General features: G+C 46.1%; 1 protein-coding gene across 1 annotated transcript in view; it reads left to right on the top strand.

Moving 5' to 3' along the window:
* Positions 1–20981, top strand: part of LOC147608200 (uncharacterized) — a 138396-nt gene that overhangs the window by 115876 nt on the left and 1539 nt on the right. Inside the window, 7 exon segments of the mRNA XM_086789112.1 lie at positions 9713–9785; positions 10876–11012; positions 16947–17013; positions 17115–17180; positions 17594–17673; positions 17772–17859; positions 17958–18068. Coding sequence (XP_086645238.1) covers positions 9713–9785; positions 10876–11012; positions 16947–17013; positions 17115–17180; positions 17594–17673; positions 17772–17859; positions 17958–18068 — 622 coding nt within the window.

Below are 20981 nucleotides of genomic sequence, written 5' to 3'. Positions count from 1 at the left end.
TGATTCAAACTACGCCCATCCCATTGGATTTGCGTGTCTAAACCATATAGGAATTGCCTTCTCTTGTCCTTGTTTGAGTTCATAGTTGCCAGGCGTTTCATGAAACGCGTTTCATAAACGTTTCTTTCAAATTCCAGACGTTTCAAAAACGTTTCATACAAAAAAGGGGGGTTATAGGCCCCAAAATTTGTATATAAGTTTATAATATGTAAAAAATATGTTGCCTTGCTTGCAAAACAATATTAAACATGCATCATTTACACATTAAAACTGTTAGAAATAATGTCCTGACATTATTATGGGCAGTGGCCAATGTATTAGGACCGGCCGGGCACTTTTTACTCACTTTAAGTGAGGTTTTTTCCCCGCGCCCAATAAGGCGCCCAACTTACCGTTATGTGAAACGGGCACCAGTTAGGGTTATTATATGCCCTAAGTTTTGTAACAAACTGATCTTCATATTTTGAGCTCCATCGTTTTGCTCCAGGCCTCCACACGTTTTTCTTCTGTTTTCTTCGCGTGCTTCACACCGTCTCTCACTCACAATTGGTATCAGAGCTGGTTATTGTTCCTGCTCCCGCCTTCCCTACTGCTGGTGAAGCACTTTCGTCGCGAAGAAACAGGTCTATTGTGCTGGTCGCCTGCTTCTGGTGCTGAAAAACAGGTCGCCCTCCTTCTACAGACCTGGGCGACTGCTTTCTGTGTGTCTCGGGCACTGATCTGGTGCAAAAAGCAGTGCTGGTCGTTTTTCTACAGGCCGTACAGCATCTGTGCAGCACGTGTGGCTGCTGGTTGCTGTTTTTCTGCTCGTACAGGTCTGTACGACCAGTTTTGGTGCTGTTTTCTGATAGTACAGCAGCCGTACAGCAGTCGTACAGCCCTATCTGCTGTTTTCTGTCCGTACAGTTCTGTACAGCACCTGCTGGTTGCTGTTTGCTGTCCGTACAGCCTTCTGTACGGTCTTCTGCATCAGTTCGTACCTCAGCAATCTGCAGCAGCAACTCGGGTGAGTCTACCTGCTGAATTTTGGAGCTTAACTGTGAATTTTGTCAGCAAATCAAGTCAGAAATTTGGGGCTTTTGCTGTTTTTGTGTTGCTGCACAATCTGTGACAGCTCCCACAGGTTTTTTGTGGGAATCAGAGAAATTTGAGCCACCAGAAATTTGGGGCTTTTGTTGCTGTGCTGTCTATCTGTGTGAAACAGACAGTCTCGAGCAATATTTGTGGACTCTTGTGCAGTCAGTCTCTTTTGCAGGTTACAGTTTGCTCTCATGGCACAGAACACTGCTGATGTGTTTGGGTTTTTAGCCCAGGAAGATAAGTTGGATGGAACCAACTATTCCCTGTGGAGCTTTATGATCAGGAATCTGCTAGTTGCAAAGAATTTGTGGAATTATGTAAGTGGAGCTGAGGCAAGGCCTATGCATGTGGCCCCAGCTACCCCTCCACAACATGGCAGGCAGCAGGTTGTACTACCAGCTCCTCAGGCACCTACACAGGAACAAACTAGGTGGGATTCCAGGGATGCTCAGGCACTCTCTTTGATTGCACTTTCAGTAAAGAGGTCCATTATTCCGCATATCCGTTCATGCAGGACATCTCAGGCTGCATGGGATACTTTGGAGCACATGTATCAGGCTCGCAATGAGGCTAGAGTTGCCTTTTTGAAGCGGGAACTATCACACTTGTGCATGGATGAGGGTGATTCTATGCAGGATCATCTTACCAAGATTCAGGATTTGAGAGAACAGCTCTTGAATATTGATGAAATCATTTCTGATGCTGAGATGGTCACCACTACACTTAACTCTTTACCGAGCTCTTATTTGGGTTTTCATACATCTCTTCACTTGTCCATGAGGGGTAATCCAGTCCCTCTATCCTTTCAGGATTTGGTTGGACTTTTGCTGCAGGAAGAGCAGACTCGAAAAAATGTCATGCAAAGAGGTGGTGAGCAAGCATTCTTTGCCAAGAACAAGGGCAAAGGAAAATCTGGTGCATATAAGCCTAAGTCAGAATCAGGACAGCCATCTAGTAAAGAGAAGGATGATGCACAGAAACCTAAAAAGAAGGGTAAGTGCCATTACTGCAAGAAGCCAGGTCACTATATTCATGAATGTTATAAGAGGATAGCCAAGGAAAAGAAGAAAGAGTCTGGTAATTCAGTTGAAGACTCTTCAGATGTGGATAACAAGAAAGATGATGCCACAGTCAACCTTGTGGAAGAGGATTGGTGCTTCTTTACTTGCAGCTATGATCCCTCAAATGAGGTTCATTCACTCAGTGTGAGTGAAAGTGGTGATGTATGGTTCTTTGACAGTGGTGCCTCAAGGCACATCACGTCCAGAAAGGATTTGTTTGGCAAGATGGTACCTTCTTCTTGTGGCAGAAAGGTTACGTGTGCAAATAATGCTTCTTGTCCAGTTCAGGGCACAGGGGATGTTATGCTTACAGCCATTAATGGCTCAGAATTTCTCCTTCAGGATGTATTGTATGTGCCTGGGATAAAGAAGAATCTTCTCTCAGTGTCTTCTTTTGCAAAGAGAGGGCTGGTTGTTTCCTTTGAGGATACTAAATGTATGGTCCGTGACAGGGAAAGTGACTTTGCTTTGGTTGCTACAGGGACCTTATGTCGCGGTTTGTACCGTCTTGATCCTTATGAGAGGCACAGTGCATGTGTTGTTTCTACCTTTACATCTGCTATGCAGGATGCAGAGTTGTGGCATGCCAGGTTTGGGCATGTAAATTATGGCAGTCTCATGGCACTTCAGAAGCTGAAAATGGTAGATGCCCTACCTAATTTAGAGACTCCTCCCAGACATGTGTGTGAGGGATGTATTTTGGGAAAGATGCATCGTCAGGCTTTCAAAAAGGATAGAGTTGTTAGAGCTGTCCGCAAATTGCAGCTCATTCACAGTGATATATGTGGTCCAATGAGGACACAATCCTTGGGAGGTCATTGGTATTTTGTTACTTTTATTGATGACTTTTCCAGATATGCCTGGGTGTATGCTTTGAAGAACAAATCTGATGTCTTTATGCATTTCCGACATTATGTCAACATGGTTGAAAATGCAACAGGACAAAAAGTGCAGACTCTCAGAACTGACAGAGGGGGGGAATACTTATCTAAAGTATTTGATGCTTTTTGTTTAGAGAAGGGCATAGTACACCAGTGTACTACACCATATACACCTCAGCAGAATGGTGTCGCCGAACGAAAGAATAGGTCACTCATGGAGATGGCCAGGTGTATGCTGAAAGCAAAGGGATTGCCACATAAGTTTTGGGTGGAAGCTCTTATGTGTGCCACTCATGTGTTGAACAGGTGCCCTACAAAGGCACTCAGATCTGTTACACCCTATGAAGCTTGGTTTGATCGGAAACCTAGTGTTGATTATTTTCGTGTGTTTGGTTGCTTGGCTTATGCACATGTACCACAGGAGCTTCGTGGGAAACTTGATGATAAAGCCATAAAGTGCATATTTGTTGGCTACAGCAGTCAAAGTAAAGGGTACCGTCTCTATAATCCTGTCACACGCAGGATTTTTGTGAGCAGAGATGTTGTTTTTGCAGAGAATTCAGCACAACCCATTGCTGAATTTAAATTTCAGCAACCTCAGGAGTCTTTTGATGTATTTGAAGGGTTGATACCCATTGGCATAGGAACCACAGCTGATATACCGGCTGAATTTCAGAATTTGCAGCCACCACCTCGTGTGTTTGATGCTTTAAATCAGCCCCAGGCTGAGCCTGACATACAGCAAGCAGAAGAGGATATTGTTGTACAAGAGAGGACAGCTTTGCAAGAAGCTAGAACCATTCCTCGTTGGGCTATACAGACTCTTCAAGAGAGTAGACTTGCTGCTCCATTACCAGGTAGGACACGTAGGAGTACACGTGAGGCTGAAAGCTCTCACTTTTCAGAGTCAGCTTGGGTGAGTTCTATTATGGATGAAGAGGAACCTGAGAGTTTTGAAGATGCAAGTGAAAATCAGCATTGGATGCAGGCCATGCAAGCTGAATTGGATTCTATTGTTAAGAATCATACATGGGATTTGGTGGATTTGCCTCCTGGCAAGAAGGCAATTGGTACAAAGTGGGTTTATAAGGTTAAAGGCCAACCAGATGGTACCATTGACAGGTACAAAGCAAGGCTGGTTGCTAAGGGCTATGCTCAGAAAAAGGGCATAGATTATGAAGAAACTTTTGCCCCCACTTCTCGGATGACCACCATCCGTGTTGTTGTTGCTATGGCTGCACATTATGGCTGGTTTCTACATCAGTTGGACATAAAAACAGCCTTTTTGAATGGTGATCTTGAGGAAGAGGTTTATGTGATACAACCTCTTGGTTTTGCTATGTCTGGTCAAGAGCACAAGGTGTGCAAGTTGAGAAAAGCTTTGTATGGCTTAAAACAAGCACCGCGTGCCTGGTATGCAAAGATTGATGCATTTTTGACTAGCCAGGGGTTCACCAACAGTCCAACTGAAAGCACCCTCTACATCAAGAAAGATGGGGGGGATATTTTGATAATCATTCTTTATGTAGATGATATGTTGCTCACAGGTACTGATGCGGATAAAATTTCAGATTTTAAATCCGAACTCAAATCTGCTTTTGAGATGTCAGATATGGGTATGTTGCACTATTACTTGGGCATACAGTTCATACAAAGTGAGAAGGGTATCGTTATGTTACAGTCGAAGTATGTACAGAGACTGTTGGAAAGATTCAAATTTCAAGATTGTAAGCCTATTTCCACTCCTATGGAACCAGGGCTGAAACTTACAGTACATGATGGCAGTGAATCTTTTGATGCTATTCTCTATTGTCAGGCTGTTGGGTGCCTGATTTACTTGTGCAACACCAGACCGGATATTCAGTATGCAGTATCCCAGGTGAGCAGATATATGCACAGCCCACGGATGCTTCATTGGCAAGCTGTAAAGCGTGTGTTTCGTTACTTGCAAGGCACCAAGTCTTATGGCTTGATGTTTCCCAGGGGGGGTGACTTGCATTTACATGCATACAGTGATTCAGATTGGGCTGGTGACTTCGACACAAGGCAGTCTACCAGTGGTAATTGTTTCTTTTTGGGACACTCATGCATTTCATGGTTGAGCAAGAAACAATCTACAGTAGCTACCTCGTCTTGTGAGGCTGAGTACAGGGCAGCTTTCACAACGACAGTGGAATGTGTTTGGCTACGCAGACTCTTGGCAGATCTTCATCCTTTATTGGAGGAGCCTACTCCGATTCTCACTGACAGTCAGAGTGCTATTGCAGTAGCACGGAATCCTGTGTTTCATGCACGAACGAAACACATAGAGATACATTATCATTATGTCAGAGAAAGACTTCATGCAGGGGAGATCAGCATGATCTATTGTCCAACACATGACAATGTCGCAGACATTTTCACCAAAGCTTTACCTCGAGAAAAGTTTGAAGCTTTCCGCAAAGCTTTAGGCTTACTTCCTTTTGGTGATTGACATCATGCCTTGTACCCACATTGGCACCGCAGGGGGGTGTTAGAAATAATGTCCTGACATTATTATGGGCAGTGGCCAATGTATTAGGACCGGCCGGGCACTTTTTACTCACTTTAAGTGAGGTTTTTTCCCCGCGCCCAATAAGGCGCCCAACTTACCGTTATGTGAAACGGGCACCAGTTAGGGTTATTATATGCCCTAAGTTTTGTAACAAACTGATCTTCATATTTTGAGCTAAAACTAAAGAATCTGGCTAGAAAATGCTTAAATTGTACAGTTCCCAAGTGGACACGAATGAAACGTGTTTCATTCATATGAAACGTTTACGAAACGTTTCGTTTCATTCAAATTGAATGAAATGCGTTTTATTGCAACTATGTCTGAGTTGTTCCACTTTGATGAGTGACTTTGTTGGCAAACTCAAGGATTGACTGCACGTTCTAGTCCTTAAACTGCTCAAGAGGTGGCAGAAACCACTTCTTGAGGTCGGTGACAAGTTGGTCCCATTCATAGGCGGCAACTCCAAACTGAGAATCAGCCTAGGCCCAATGTGTCCCTCGATGTAGTAACTAGCTAACACTGCTTTATCCATATCTAACTTTCTACCCACAGCAAAATAAGCTTCAAGCTGATGAATCCAAGAATACAAAGCCGCCGTGGGATTGAGTTAACTAGTATACTTACTAAAATTCACCTTCTCTTGAAGATGAGTTGAGGAAGTCGCCTACCATGCTTGTGTTGAGAGATGCAAGGAAACTTGTGTTCCACGTGGCGTTTTTGGTCCTCGTGCACGGCGGTGTGAGCTGCTGCTTAATACTTGCTCGTATCTGAAGCTGAAGCTCCCATATCTCCGATTCAAGTGGAGAACAGGCTTGTTGCATTAACCCCTCGGTGGAGTTAGTCGAGGGAGCGATCTTGGTGAGAAGTGGCAAGAAGAAAGAGGGGGGGACGGGGAAAGAAGGGCTAGTCACTTCTCCAAGGCAGAGATCATGGCCTTTTGCTCACACACTTGATCTCCCTGCTACTTCATAAGAAGCATAAAATCCTGGAGCATCATTTGCATGTGGTCCCATGATGCTTCTATATTTGTAACTGTGGAGACATGCTGAACCATGGTCAGAATGCTCTTCCATGCCAGTGATGATGGCACAGAGAGCATCTCCGTCCCTTCGTCTCTAAGCTTGGATAAGGTCAGCATGGGGGGTGGTATAGGGTTTCCGTCTGCATCGCTTGTTGGTGGGGGGTAAACATCAACACCAATGATGATGTCCCAAAGCTTATAGGAGGAAAGAATAGCCTTAAGTTTGAACTTCCAAAGAGGATAGTTGTTGGCATTAAGCATTCCATCAGCTCCGAATGGTGGTGGGTGGGGTCTTGTGGAAGATGCCATTTCTCGTAAGGGATTACAATTGGAGTTTTGTATCGAGCCGGAGCTTTGATGCCATGTAAGTCAATACAACATGTGGTGTATACAAGAGAAAACTAACAAGAAGTAGGATCTGTCGCAGCACAAAACTTTAAAACTCAAACTGCACAGTAACAGAAATACAGAAGAATGCTGACACGATAAATGGCAAGGCCCCACACCCGTGTGCTCTTGTGAAGGAAGCTTTGATGGCTGATCCGGAACACAGAGAAGAATACTATTACTGATGTGATACGATAGATGGCAAAGCCCCACACCCGTGTGCTCTTGTGAAGGGAGCTTCAGTGACTCATACGGACAGAGGCTGCATGGTAGTAGAAGCTAGGGAGTAAACTCATAGTAATGAGTGATGAAGTGTGTGGAGAAGGGACTGTCCGTGTATCTGTACAGGGCTGTATACGTGCGATGTCCATAACATAACGGCGTAGGTCTGCGGTCATAGTTGCCGGTGCCACCATCCACGGTTTGGCTCGGTCCATAAAGATAAACTAGAAATTGCTATGCAATTGTCCCACCTCCCATGGCCCCCGGTTGACCCCCACAATGTCAGGACATGGTGTCCAAGAGTAAAGTGTACCTACTTCATGTGGATCGTTATGAGGTAACAGTCTAGCGTAGCATGTAGCCTATTTGGCAATGTGCCAAATTTAATCCAAGCCGTCTCTAAACCATCTGGCCTTCTACGCCACCTTCCCATGTGAATACAGAGATGTTGGGTTCCTGGGCTGCTTAAGCAGGGCTACTCCTCACAATGGGGGTCATACACACATGAGCTAGTTGGTCCGTGGACAAAAAAATATGAGGGTGGAGCATTGATATCCAACACTTATTGCAGCTCAGATGTCATAGGGATGCATCATGCATTACTGAGGCAACATACCGAGAGGCAGACCCAACATGATACTTGCCAGAGGGTCATTATAGATTTCTTCAGTCATACATCCTTCACATCAGAGCCTAGTACCCCACTAGTGGTCCAGTCCTCTACCCTAGAGGGGTCCTCAGTGATAGAGCGTGATCTATTTTGTGGGCAAAACGTCCCCGACCTAGAGCATCCTTCACATCAGAGCCTTGTGCCCTACTAGCGGTCCAGTCTTCTGCCCTAGAGGGGTCCTCAGTGATAGAGCTTGATCAATTTTGTGGGCAAAACGTCCCCGACCTAGAGCATCACGAACCTCCACCAGACAGATGCTGATCCAGGAGGTTCTTCGATGCCATGACATGCTTCCATCAAAATCTCGGCCATCAGATCCGTATTGGCTGAGGAGGGTATCCTTATTAGATGATCATGACTAGTTTCTCCCATATAGGGTCACATGCTGACATCACATTGTATACACTAGTGATAGTCGTTTTTCCCATTCTCTCAGTTACTTTTTCCATGGCTCAATATATCTATGGTACCATTGTACCACTTATGGTCTCATAGACCCTTGACCTTTTGTAGACGTTAATATTACTTACTTTCTTTCTGTCTCCTCCCTTGTCTTAGTGGGACTTTGGCCTTATTGAAGTTTTTTCCGGACCCCAATAATCCAACTGTATACATGTGATAAGCGTGCTTGTACCGTGCTTCAAGATGGGCTCCTTTGTGTAGGTAGGCAAATAGTGTAGATAGTGATAATGCGTCATAGCAATTAAGTCTCTTGCACCAAAAGACAGTGGCACCAACTTCACATGCTGAGCTCTGATGATACACAGGACTTGGTGAAGAGGACACTGGCAACTATTCCCTCAGTGGGAGTTCTGGTGAGGCCAAAGCCTTCTTGGATGTTGATTGCTGCTCTTCTATGGCAGCCTTTTGTGCACAAAACATGTGCAACCAGCTAGTGGGGTCTGTTTCGGGGTGACAACCCATCGATAACAGCAAATGCTGATTTTGCAAAGTATGTGGGGAAAATTCTAACTGCCCTCCATGAATTTGCGTACCTTACCCTTCTCATTATAGTTGGCCATTCACATGTCCACTGATTTAGTCTGGACAGCAGGTTTTTATGAGAGCTCTGACGCTTCTCTGACTATTAGAATTCATGGTCATTCTATTCCGTTTGTTTATATGGATGTAGTTCCTGTGTCTGGCCATGTTATGTTCTTATTTATACTGGTTGAAAGACAGTGGCCAGCATCACAGCTTGGCACGTCTGGAGAGCCAGATGCACAAAAGCTATTGACAGAACTTAGATCTTGCCTTCTCAGACCATTTCTTGCATATGGACTGATTTTGTACATTTACTTACGGCCATTCGGTCGAGGATACAGGGTATCTCCAGATCTGTGATTGCATAGAGGAGCTTCCTGAGTGAATGGAAAGACTGTTTATTCTTTTTGAAGTCTTCCTCTGGCTTTATCATGGTGTTTTCAGCCACCTACGTGGTTTATTTATGCTATCCATGGTGTATTAATTCCTTGAGCATTGGCACTTGTATTGTTTCTATCATACTTAATAGAGGTTCTTTTCGTCGTGAAAAAGAAGGGTCTTCAAAGCCATTCTCTGAGGTGGGAAGAGGGTGAAATGACTGTTTTTGGATTTGTTTCTTCTATTACCTTCTCTTGAACTATATACATGGTTTGTAAGTGGGAGATCTTCTATACATGTGAATGCAGACCTTGCATAGTAGGGATACGCTCAGTGTGATTTATATCGTAGGCTTGCATGACATCTTGCCAGCTATTTGTAGGTCTTAAATAGGAATAAACTGCTTACATCCATGGACTTTGTGCCTCCTCCTTTCAGCTGATGCCATTTATGCATATTGATGACATGCATTTTGCTATAATTTTGATCTTACAGGCTGTCTTTAGAGGAGATTGCTCGACGGGTTACTGAAGCTTGGGACAGGGGTGCTACAGAAGTTTGCATGCAGGTTCAATTTAAATGTCTTTCCAAAAAATAAACCACTCTTGTTTTTTTTGTTTGATGTAGAACTCTACACTCTCTTTGTTGGAAGATCTGGATTCTACTTGTACTTAATTTGTACATTTTGTGAGATCATTCTGTAATTTGGAGCACTTGTACGTAGCAGCAAAGGAAATTACAGGGCTAAACAGCCTACTGCAACAACATGGCTGGTCTCAAGGGTAGGATAATACCTTCAGGTTTTCTAATAGCTACATGGCAATCCCAACTTGCCCCCTATTGGGATGCTTTGACTGGCATGTTGTGTTTGAGAAAATGTCCCATGGTTTGTGGGCCTGAAGGGGCCTAATTTAGGCTGTTCTTATGCCACGAGTAAGCATATATGGCCCCCCATATATGGTCAGCCAAGTAGAGATCCTTCTCCTGAGCACAAGATACTGAGGGTAGATAGAGCAAAGACTTCTAACACAGAAGAGGTTACAAACTGCTAGAGGCAAGGGCTTCTTCTCTCTAAAACTTTTTTGAGGAAACGGATGGATGGGCTGGAAGCAGAAGGGCATCTAGATGGTCAGCTGACATGAAGCAAGGCTCGGAGATAGAATCCTTCTCCCTCCAAGTTTATTAACCCTACCCTTGTCTGGATGGGCAGCTGGCATGAATCAAGGCTTGGGGATAGTAACCTTTTTCCTCCCTTCAAGGCTTTTTACTTTACCTTCTTTCTCCTAACGTTTCTAACCTCCAAGAAGGTTAAAAAGAGACCTAAATTCCTGCCCCTTAATGTTTAATTTTTACTTGTAGAAGGGCACCTTTTGAGGATTGAAGTGTTTGAAACTCGTTTCTTATTTATCTTACTTATAAATCCCTGATCATTTCTATGCATGTGCATTGCTCTGTAGATGTGTAGTGTACTTGCTTTCACAATGGCATGCATCTTGTGTTCTGCTTGGAAACGGTATCAATAGGATTCGGGCATCTTTTGTGTTTTCATATTGTTGCTTGAGTTGAAAGCAGATTAGAGTGTTTTCTTTGCTTGATTTAATTTTTAATTTTTCCTTTTCAAGTAGTAAGAGTATAACTGAATATGCTAAATTTTGCAGGGTGGAATTCATCCAGAGTTTACTGGGGAGACCTACTTAGAGATTCTGCGTTGTGTGAAAGCAGCAGCTCCTGAGATCCATGTTCACGCTTTCTCACCTCTCGAAGTATATCAGGGTGCCAAAACTTTAGGTGTAAGGTTGTGCATGGGTTTCTGTTATGGATCTTTTAGTTTTTAACAGTTCATATTCTGAGTTCTTTTAAGAACTGCATTCAAGAATGACCTCAAACTAAAACTTTAAGGGTATTGTCACTAGGAAAACATTCTCTGAAGGTTTTTGAAAATGGGAGTTAAAGGTATGCCTGCTGTGTGTGCCAGGTGGAGTTTTGTTAAAGAGGGAGTCTTCTGCCCCCCTGGGGGGGCTGCGAGGTGTGAGGGAACCGCAGGGGGGGGTGGGGCCTCACTAGAATCAAAAAATAAAATAAATCACTTTACCATTCTGAGAGAAATATTTGCTAGCAATTGGGGTCATGTTTGTAGCGGCCAAGGACTTCGGAGCACACATCTCATGCTGGTGGTAGCTGGTTTCAACAAGTCAATAACGTGCTTTACATTGCCACAGTTGCAGTGGGCTAGACTGCGTTCATTGGAACCCATATGCATTAGTTTTAGGGGATATAAGCTTGCAACGGGACACTTCCGTATAGATTAAGGTTTATGAGTGATAAATAAATAGTAAGGTTGCTAAAATAGTGGAGAAAGTTTGAAGACCTGCTCTTCCATCTCGACTCGGTCCCTGCCCGTTCGCTTCTTGCTTCCGTTCCGCACAGCTTCTCGGTTCTGCTTGCTCAGGTTTTATGCTCTCTTCCTAGTATGGTGAAAAAATTTAGCCAAGAAAAAAAGATATTTTTTTTTTCTGCTTGTGTTGTTGGTTTATAGACGTCATAAGCACTCCCCATTCCGGTGTGACTCCTATCTCTGGAATGATGGTTGGTTTTCAGTCTCCGGAACGCGACCGGAAATGTCTCCCCCAAACACAATGGATGGTTTGTTTGCGGTCAGAAAGAACCTTGACAACTCCCACTATGGCGACCTCCGATGATGAGCATGGTGGAAGTAGTATCATAATACAAAATGCCGTTGTTGTAGAAGTGACCGTCTCTTCCTAGATCCGTTGTTAGCACAAGAGTTCTTGAGGGATTCATGGTTGGTGGCCATCAGAATCCTCCGCTTGTTTTGTGTACGTGCTATTTTTTATGTATCTCGGAAAATCTGGTGTTTGCAGGTTGAGGACTCTCCTGGATACCCGCATTCTGTACAAGGACAATACTCCTTTTGATAATACAGATACCTTGGGGGGGGTAGCAGGGGGGTTAGCCCATCTTTGAACCTAGTTATGTGAATGTGCAAATCATAAATTTTGATGTCTTTAATTGTGGGCTTAATCAAGTTTACTACGCAAGTCCTCCAAGAAACACATGTCCCGACTCCAGATATAGGAAGATTCCAATCACGCATCAGAATCTAGGGATCTTCAAGGGCTGCAGAGAGAAAGTGCAGCCAATTGAAAAGCTTTTGAAGAATAACAAAGATCGTTGACTTTGTAGCAAGCTGCACTCCCCCCTCTCCTGTGCGTCGCTGCTGGCGACTCCCCTGCCCTAGCTCCGCCACCTGCGCCTCCCCCCCCCCTTCGCCCTCTCTCTTGCCCTTCGCCTCCTGCGCCCCCCTCCTTTGGCACTTGTATCCCGCCCCTGCCCTACCCGACTTCACCTCCCTGCTTTTCCGCCCTTGGCTGCCTGCACCCCCCCCCCTCTCTATTATCCGCCAGCCCGTCCCCCGCCCCCTTTTCCTTCTGCGCCCTTTCGCCGCCTCCCTTTGTTTTTTCGTTTTTTCTTTTCTTTTCTTTTCTTTTTCTTTTTTTTTATTTTATTTATTTATTTATTTATTTATTTATTCCTTTGTGTGCCCTCCGCCCCTTCCTTTCCTTTCTTCTCTGCCATCTCTAGCCCATCCTTGTTCCTCTGGTAGTGCCCTTAGGTTGTGGGCATTTCTTCATTTTCTCGGCAAGTTTCGGCCTCTTCTGGTCTTCGCCTCCAGGGGGACTCCATGGCAGCCGCTCCGTCTCCCCCGACTAAGGCCACCGTTACCTGCCTTTAGTTTTCTGAAGTGGACCTGTAGCTTCTCGCTCTACTACGACTCTCGCATCCCTAGAGGTCCCCACTCTAGTATGCAAGATTATCGGTAGCCACCCCATGCGTGGCCAACTCAGAGATTTTCTTCAGGTTAGCCTCCTAGGTGCGCCAGCAAACAACGCAGATATTCATCCTTTGGGACGCGGCTACTAGTAGGTTGAGTTCGACTCACCAACGACGTCTAATCTTGTCATGCAGTTGAGCCCCGTTGCATTGCGTACGGCCTTCACGAGAGTTCCTCGGACAGCCTGTGGATTGAGAGTCAGATCATTGCCGCCCGTGCAGAGATTTGGTCCATTGAGGAGAGGAGGGTGGAGTATAGATACCATGCCAGGGCCACATTCTGGGCTCGAGCCAGTGATGACAGAGTTACTGGAGACTTCTTTGAGATAGCCGGCCTACACAGGAGGAGAGACGGTATGCGCAGGCTACGTGGCCAGGATGGAGTTATTGTTTCCGATCCCCCGTAGGTGAGAGCCATCGCCACGGATTTCTTCCGATCTCTTCTCCCTAGTGCCCCATTATCTCCTTAGGTGATGGATGCGCGCACTGGAGGCACACGAGAGATGTGGTTCCCCCCTCCCTTCGGTCTTTCTTATTGACCCCTTTCACTGCGGAGGAGTTGGTGGAGGTGGTGAAGGCATTTCCCATGGGCAAATGCGCGGGGGTGGATGGGCTCCCTGCTTCTTTCTTTCTTCGCCATTGGGACCTCATGGAAGGTGGCCTTCGCGCTGCCTTGAGTGAGATTATGCTCACAGGTGCCATGCCAGAGAGGCTCACAGAGATCTTGATACATTTGATTCTCAAGGAGGGTGGTGATAGATTGGAGATCCGGCAGTGGAGACCCATCACCCTTCTAGGGACGGCCTACAAGATTTTGGCCAAGGTCGTCAGCAGGCGACTTCAGCCTTCCCTCCCAGACTTGATCCATGACACTCAGACTTGTTTTGTTCAGGATCGGAGTATTCTGGACAACATCTTTACCTTTTGGGAGGCGACAAGCTTCGGCCAGGATGCGACAGCAGGACCTCATTGTGTTGCTCCTTGACTTTGAGAAAGCTTATGACAAGGTGGATTGGAGCTTTCTAGAGGGCACTATCAGCTGGATGGGATTCCCCATGGAGTGGATTCGCAGAGTCTTAGGACTTTATTCAGCATCTCACAGCCAGGTTCTCATTCAGGGAGCCCGAGGTGACAGATTCCCCCTTTCCTACTCGGTTCGACAGGGTTGTCCTTTGGCACCGTACCTCTTTCTATTTGTCGCCGAGGCCATGAGTAGTTTTCTCTCCGCCCAGGAGACTGGATTTCAGGGATTGTGCCTTCCCCTCTGCATGCAGGAGGAGCAGTTGGACTTAGAGTTTGTAGATGACACAACAGTCTACCTTGCTGGAGATGTTGGGAATCTCCAGAGATTCGCGGAGGCGATAGAGATTTTTCGACGTGCATCAGGAGCCCAGATCAACTGGCACAAGTTGTGTGGTTTTTGGGTAGGCTTAGCACCCATCCGACCTGGCGATCAGTTGGGGCTTTCCAGTGGATCTCGAGGGGTGCTCCAGTCCGATACCTCGGCTGCCAGGTTGGCATTGATATCTCTCCCGAGAAGCAGCTCGCTTTGCTTCTTTTGAGTATTCGGAAGAAGCTTCTATACTGGACCTCGGCGAGGCTATCCCTAGCAAGTAGAGTTGTGGTGGCGAACTAGGTACTGCTTGCCACCATGTGGTAAATCACCTCGTGTTGGGCCTTTTCTCTGGCTTGTATTGGCTAGGATCCACATGTCGGAGATAGATGGCACACCGGCAGCAGCAGCACACTGGCAGTCTCAGGGCCTATCAGAGCACTTCCTTTCAGATTTCTGGAAGAGGATTTGGGACAGATTTCGGCCGAGGAAGATCACTCTCTTCCTCTGGTTGTGACAGCACACAGGAGTCTGGCAGTGGGTACTTGGCTAGCGATCGGAGGTCACTCAGCAGCTTGCCCGAGATGCGCGGCCACCCCCAGGAGTCTTAGGGACATTGCCTTCGGGATTGCCCGAAGGCTCAGCAGATTTGGCAACGGATTCTCCGCATCTTTGCTATGGACAAGGCATTGACCCGGATTATCACTTGGGGTACTGTCGCTTGGGCCACCAAGGCTAGAGTGGTCAGGACTTACAAGGAGGATGGGGGAGGCCATGCCCTTCAGGTCTCCCACCATTGTATTTCAATAGTACCAGTCACATCCCCACCTGCAGGTGTTTGGCGACCAAGCTCATGCCAGCGATGGGAGATTTGCAGTAGCACAGCAGCCTAGCAGCCTAGCACATCTGGCGTGCTAGATGTAGCGAGGCCATCGAGGTTACCACACTCCGCCGGCTGAGACCATCAGGAGCATATGGCTCGACATCATTCACACCCTCCGCGGTCAGTGGGGGAAGCTGCAGGGAGGTTCTGACCGCATGCGGAAGCGACGGGAAGCCTTCTTGAGACTTTGGAGGCCTGACCCTTTCCTCAGAGATAGAGGCAGTGACCCCATTTGGCACTGCAGACCACCTTTGTGGTGGTTTCCCCCCTCCCCTTTCATGAGATAGCCTTCTCCTTATAGAGCGGCCAGCCGGAGGAGAAGCATCTCTTCCCCTTATGATCACTTGTTTCCCGCCCTTATATGAGGCGAGTTTGTATTTAGCCCTTCGTGGTTGTACTTAGCCCTTTGTGGCTGTTTTCTCTTTAACTAATTGAAGGATCTTTTTCCCGGAAAAAGAAAAAAAGATTCCAATCATGTCTCTGAGGGGGATACCAATCATGTCTCTGAGGGAGATACTTTACAGTTCCTGTCTGCAGTAGGGGGATAGACTTTTGCTTCAGGAGTGATTGCTTTGGTTTTGCAGCCTTTACAAGAGGACTCTTCTCATCTGTGGTTGTGTTGGGTGGAGTATCTTGAGTTTGATGTCAGGGAGGCACCACAGGAGGATGTGCCAGTTGGTGTCTTCACTAGAGGTTTGGGAGGATATGCCAGTTGGTGTGCCTTCACAGGGAACAGATTTCTTATGAACGCGGTGTACATTTTCTCTTCATTGTGTGTGTGTTGAAGGGGGGGGGGGGGGGGGGGGGGGGGTAGGGGGGACTTGGTGGTGGAGGTGTTGTTGAGGTAGAGGCTTGGCCATTGAGTTATGTTGCCGCCCTAATTTTAATCAAATTTGGGTAGTGTGGGGCCTAGTGAGTGTGCTGCAAGGCTGGTGCCTTTTCTTGTTGTCTTCTTCTTCAGTGGCTGCTTGTGCATTGTGCCACGTAAAGAGGGTTTTGTTGAGGGTCTTCTGAAGAGGCGGCACCAAAGCTTGTAGCCTCTTGGCTGAGATTGCCACAGTAACCTTACAAGGCTGCCCAAAGGTGTTGACTCATTGCTGAGTGAGGGCTTAATAGAGGTTGCTTTTTTTTTTTTCGTTAAGTAGAATCTAGATCCACCTGTAGTAGTGATCCCCCTCCACCCGTAGGTGCATGGTGCTGCCCGCCAGAAGGTTTTTGTTGCTGTGGCCATGGCCATGGCCACGTATCAACAGGGTGCCTAAGTGGGGATTTGAACTCATGAACACCCATCAGAGCCTCGTTTCCTCACCGCTGGGCTACACACCCGTTGGCTAACAGAGGTTGCTTCAACAGCATTAATATGGCCTTGAAGTTTGGCTGCCATCTTCTTCTTGCTTTCCTTGGCCTTTCCCTTAGTGGCAATGAGCGCTTACTTGTCTTCCAGTTGGGAGTTGGACGGGAGGCAATGTGTATATTCCATAACTTGTAGTCTGCATGCTGTATGCAATGCAATTAATGTACTTGCTCATTATGATTTAAAGTTCCCAATCAGTTGAAGACCTGGGCTATTTAAATTTATTTTCCATAACATTTTCAGAGCTGTATCTACTGGTGACAAGTGGTGCTCATTAGACTGACATGCTCTTTTACCTGTACTGCAGTGTTGGGGATTTTCTCCTTAAGCTGGGAGAAGCAGGGCTTGGCTCTTTGCCAGGCACTGCTGCCGAGGTAACAATGTTAAATAAAAAAGCTTAATATCATGCTCTATTTACTAGCCATGATGGTCCTGGATGAGAAACTTATCAACTTGCCTTGTATATGGGACGAAGATATTAGATGATGAAATCAGAGACATGCTGTGTCCGGACAAACTCACAACTCAAGAATGGCTTGAGGTGACATCTTTACCTTTCCTTCTTTTAACATTTCACACCCGCTTCATGTGAGTGAGCATGTAAGTGAGCTCTTGCCCAAGTGGTTAAAGAGGTTGTCAGTGTGAAGGGAAGAGGGGTTGGAGGGGGCCGCGGGGGGGGGGGGGGGGGGGGTGGGGGGGGATGCGCAGGGTGAGGGGGGATCAGCTCAGATACCACTTTCTACTTTAGATTTATTATAAACATTAAGTGCCATTGGTTACTCTGGCGACCATGAAGTCATCACCTATTTTTCTCTCGGTTTAAAGACTGCTCTTATTGGTTGAAGTATGGACTAAGTGCTGATTTTTCTCATTGATTTCTACGTTTTCATTCTTTTTACTGCAATCACAGTAAGGACTTAAGAATCCCTTGGTTCCTTCACATATCTGCTCCAGGTAATGCAAACTGCCCACGCAGCTGGATTGAAAAGCACTGCCACAATCATGTTTGGCCACATTGATGGCCCTCAGCATTGGTAATGTTTTGCTTGCATACAACTGTACACCTTTTGAGAAGGAGGGCATGGGGCATGAAATATAGTAAGGCATTGACCTCTTGATTTTGCAAGTGTAGGGCCAGACACTTGCTTTGTCTGAGAGAATTGCAGAAGAGAACAGGGGGGTTCACAGAGTTTGTCCCACTTCCTTTTGTGCATATGGAGGTATTAGCTCATTTGTGCTGTAACACCTGAAAACACTTTGAAGAAGTAAAATGAATGTTAAAAGCATGCTCATTTGTTTAATGTTTTTTGTTGAGCAGGCCCCCATTTTCTTGAAAGGGAAGTCTAGGAAAGGTCCCACAAGACGGGAGTGTATACTTATGCATGCCATTTCTCGGCTTGTGCTTCATCCTTACATTACAAACATACAGGTTGGTATTTTTTTTCTCCCTAAGAGTAAGAACGTAATATTATGCACAGGTAATGTACACAGGCCTCATGGCCAACAGCTGGGCTAGAACACAAACAAACTCAGAAAAAGGGGGGAGGGGGGACAGAAATAGTAGACAATCCAGATAACTGATACATTTTCCCGAGCAGTGTCGATGGCACTGGGAAAAAACCCTCTATCAACTATACACACAATGGAACCATGCAGGCGATCCGAATCCAAGAAGCAGCCAACACTTGGCCTATCACATGCGCGGAAGCCATGGCTGAAAGCTGCCACAACAGCAAGCCCCGAATTCGTCCAATATGGCCCTGTATACCCGATTGGCCATCGAAGATGAATGCATTTCGGGTGAGCCATATGTGCCCCAAACCAATCCACCTAAAGAAATGAAACAAATCCACAAGTGCACTATTGCACCCGGAAGATTGCCGAAAACCCAATCCCTGACCGAAACATGTGTGTGCAATGGACTACCAAGCTCGGGAAACAAAATCCCAAACACGTTTAGCAGCCAGGCAATGCATAAATAAATGGTGGCTATTCTTTGGGCAAGTGGTGCAGAAAACACAAAGGCATGTTGCAAGCTTCCTCCTGCACAATTGATCCCATGAGGCAAACCTCCCACCAACACCCACCAAACAAAGACTTTCCCTTCAAAAGGGATCTTAGAACACCAAACACCCATCAATGTATGCTTCCACCACGAGCGTCTTTGAGCTACCCGTGTGACTTTGTTGGCTTTTTCAGTAACCTACCTCTTATCCTTAACCAACAAATGGTAGACTTGGTTAGCAGACACTAGCATAAGATCCCCAGGCTTTTTAAGCATCCAATCAGCGCATGGTGAAGCAGCCTGAAGGGCCGGAATATTCCCAAACGAATCTAATTTCTCCTTAAGCACACTCCACAGTATACTATAAGATGTGGTAACCTTGAAATAATGACGAATCTGACGGGAAGATAAAACCCGGCCCCACCTCGGTAGTATCAATGCATCAGCCACCCGCACCAAGCGCAACCTAGCCATACGGTTCAGCTGCTTGCAGGAATCATCCCTCCCTGGCCAAGTCACAGCGCATGTGGTAACAAAAGGCTCTCTTTGCAAGGAGTTGCATGCAGCCTATTCTTTGGTGGATTCCAACGAGTATGGGATAAGACTTCTTGCCAGGAGATCAGCAAATGTGAAAGCAATTCAGAAGCAGGCACCTTGACCGTATGTGCCCTATTCAAAATCTCCCACCGTGATGGAGAAATTATTGTCTTACCCTGATGAATACCCACTTCCGCAATAAGTTTGCGGGCCATATATACCCAAGGCTGCGTTTAAAGACACAGGTCTTGAAACAAGGACCAACGGTAAGCCAAAAGATGAATGCACACATCCAACAGAGCTCCTTCCCCTAATCTCTTAGGCTTGGTAATATGCATCCAAGTCTCAAGAGATCCAAGTCTATCCAGCCCTATCACCTTGCTTTTTCCACAGCATAAATCGCACATGCTGCATTAACTCACCCAACGACTTCTTACTCCATGCCACATGGTATCAAAGGAAGGAAAAAAGAGACCATCTGTATCATAATAAGTTGGGCCACTTTAAGGCGGACATGTAGAGGCCACCCTTGGGACTTCTAGTACAAAAACTTGTCATGAATATGGGTGACCATCCAATTCAGCAATTCCCTAGTCGATACATCAACACCCACAGGGTAGCCCAAATGCCGCGCTTCTCAATGTTAATGCACAAACTGGAAGCGTGAGCAGACAGATCCCAAGTCTCCATAGTACAAGTAACATTGCTTTTGTCAACCCTCAAGAACATGAAAGAGTCATCTGCAAGGGTGTGACCCACCAATTGTTAACCACTCGGCAGATGCACATTGCAGACCCACAAGTTGGCCATCTTTAGCCATTTTATCTAGCAAGGAAATTTTGGGGTGTGACAATAGCAAAAAGCAGTGGACTAAGAGAGCATCCTTGCTGCAAAGACCGAGTCAAGCCAACACCCTGAGTCAGCCCACCATTTAGCAGAACACGGGCTTCTGCCCCGCTATTGATCGTGTAAATCAGATTGGAGGCCCAAAACCCAAAGTTGTCATAAGCTGCGAGACAGGAAAGACCAATTAACATGATCAAAAGCTTTTTCCAAGTCGAGCTACACCATTACCACCTCGTGCTTCGTGGCTTTTGCATAATCAACGCCTATTTGCACATTAAGAATATTATGGAGAATATCCCGGCCTTTGATAAAGCCATATTGGCAAGGGTGAACAAGAGACAGAAGAACCCTCTGTAAACGATTAGCCAACACCTTTGTGAATATCTTATACATGGCTCCCATAAGACTGAATGGCCTCCATTGCGTCAAATGAACAAGAGAAGGCACCTTGGGCAAGAGACGGAGCAGTCCAATCTTCCAATTTGAAGGCATGAAACCTGAGCTCCATACCTCCTGACAAATAGCCGTCAAAGGTACTTTCAAATCCTGAGCAAACTTTGTGAAAAGTTTATTCGTGGGGCCATCCCAATCCGGACTTTTCCCCCGTGGCAAATGAAGCAGTGCAGTTTCCACCTCCCCCTCTGTAATTGGTGCATCCAAATCAGCTGCCAAATTGGGAGAGACCTGATTCCTAACTTGCTGAAACAAGAAGTCCCAGGCTGCCATAACCTCAGCCGAATCCACCCGCGGGGGTCCCAAAAGGTCCCTGTAGAAGTCCATACAAATGTCGACCACCCCAACCGGGTCAGTAATAATAATAACCCCTTGCCGATCTTGTAAACGCACAATATTCTCCCTTGCCAGGAGCTTGAATTTCACATACTGCCTGTCTTGAATAGCTTGCACCCCGTGACCCAACCAAGAGATCGCACCATCAAGCTCGTCACTTCTCTG

Source organism: Cibotium barometz, chromosome 53, assembly GCF_041138505.1.
Source record: "Cibotium barometz isolate CiBa-2024 chromosome 53, ASM4113850v1, whole genome shotgun sequence".
NCBI classification, from domain to species: Eukaryota; Viridiplantae; Streptophyta; class Polypodiopsida; order Cyatheales; family Cibotiaceae; genus Cibotium; species Cibotium barometz.
This window is presented reverse-complemented; position numbering and strand designations above follow the sequence as displayed.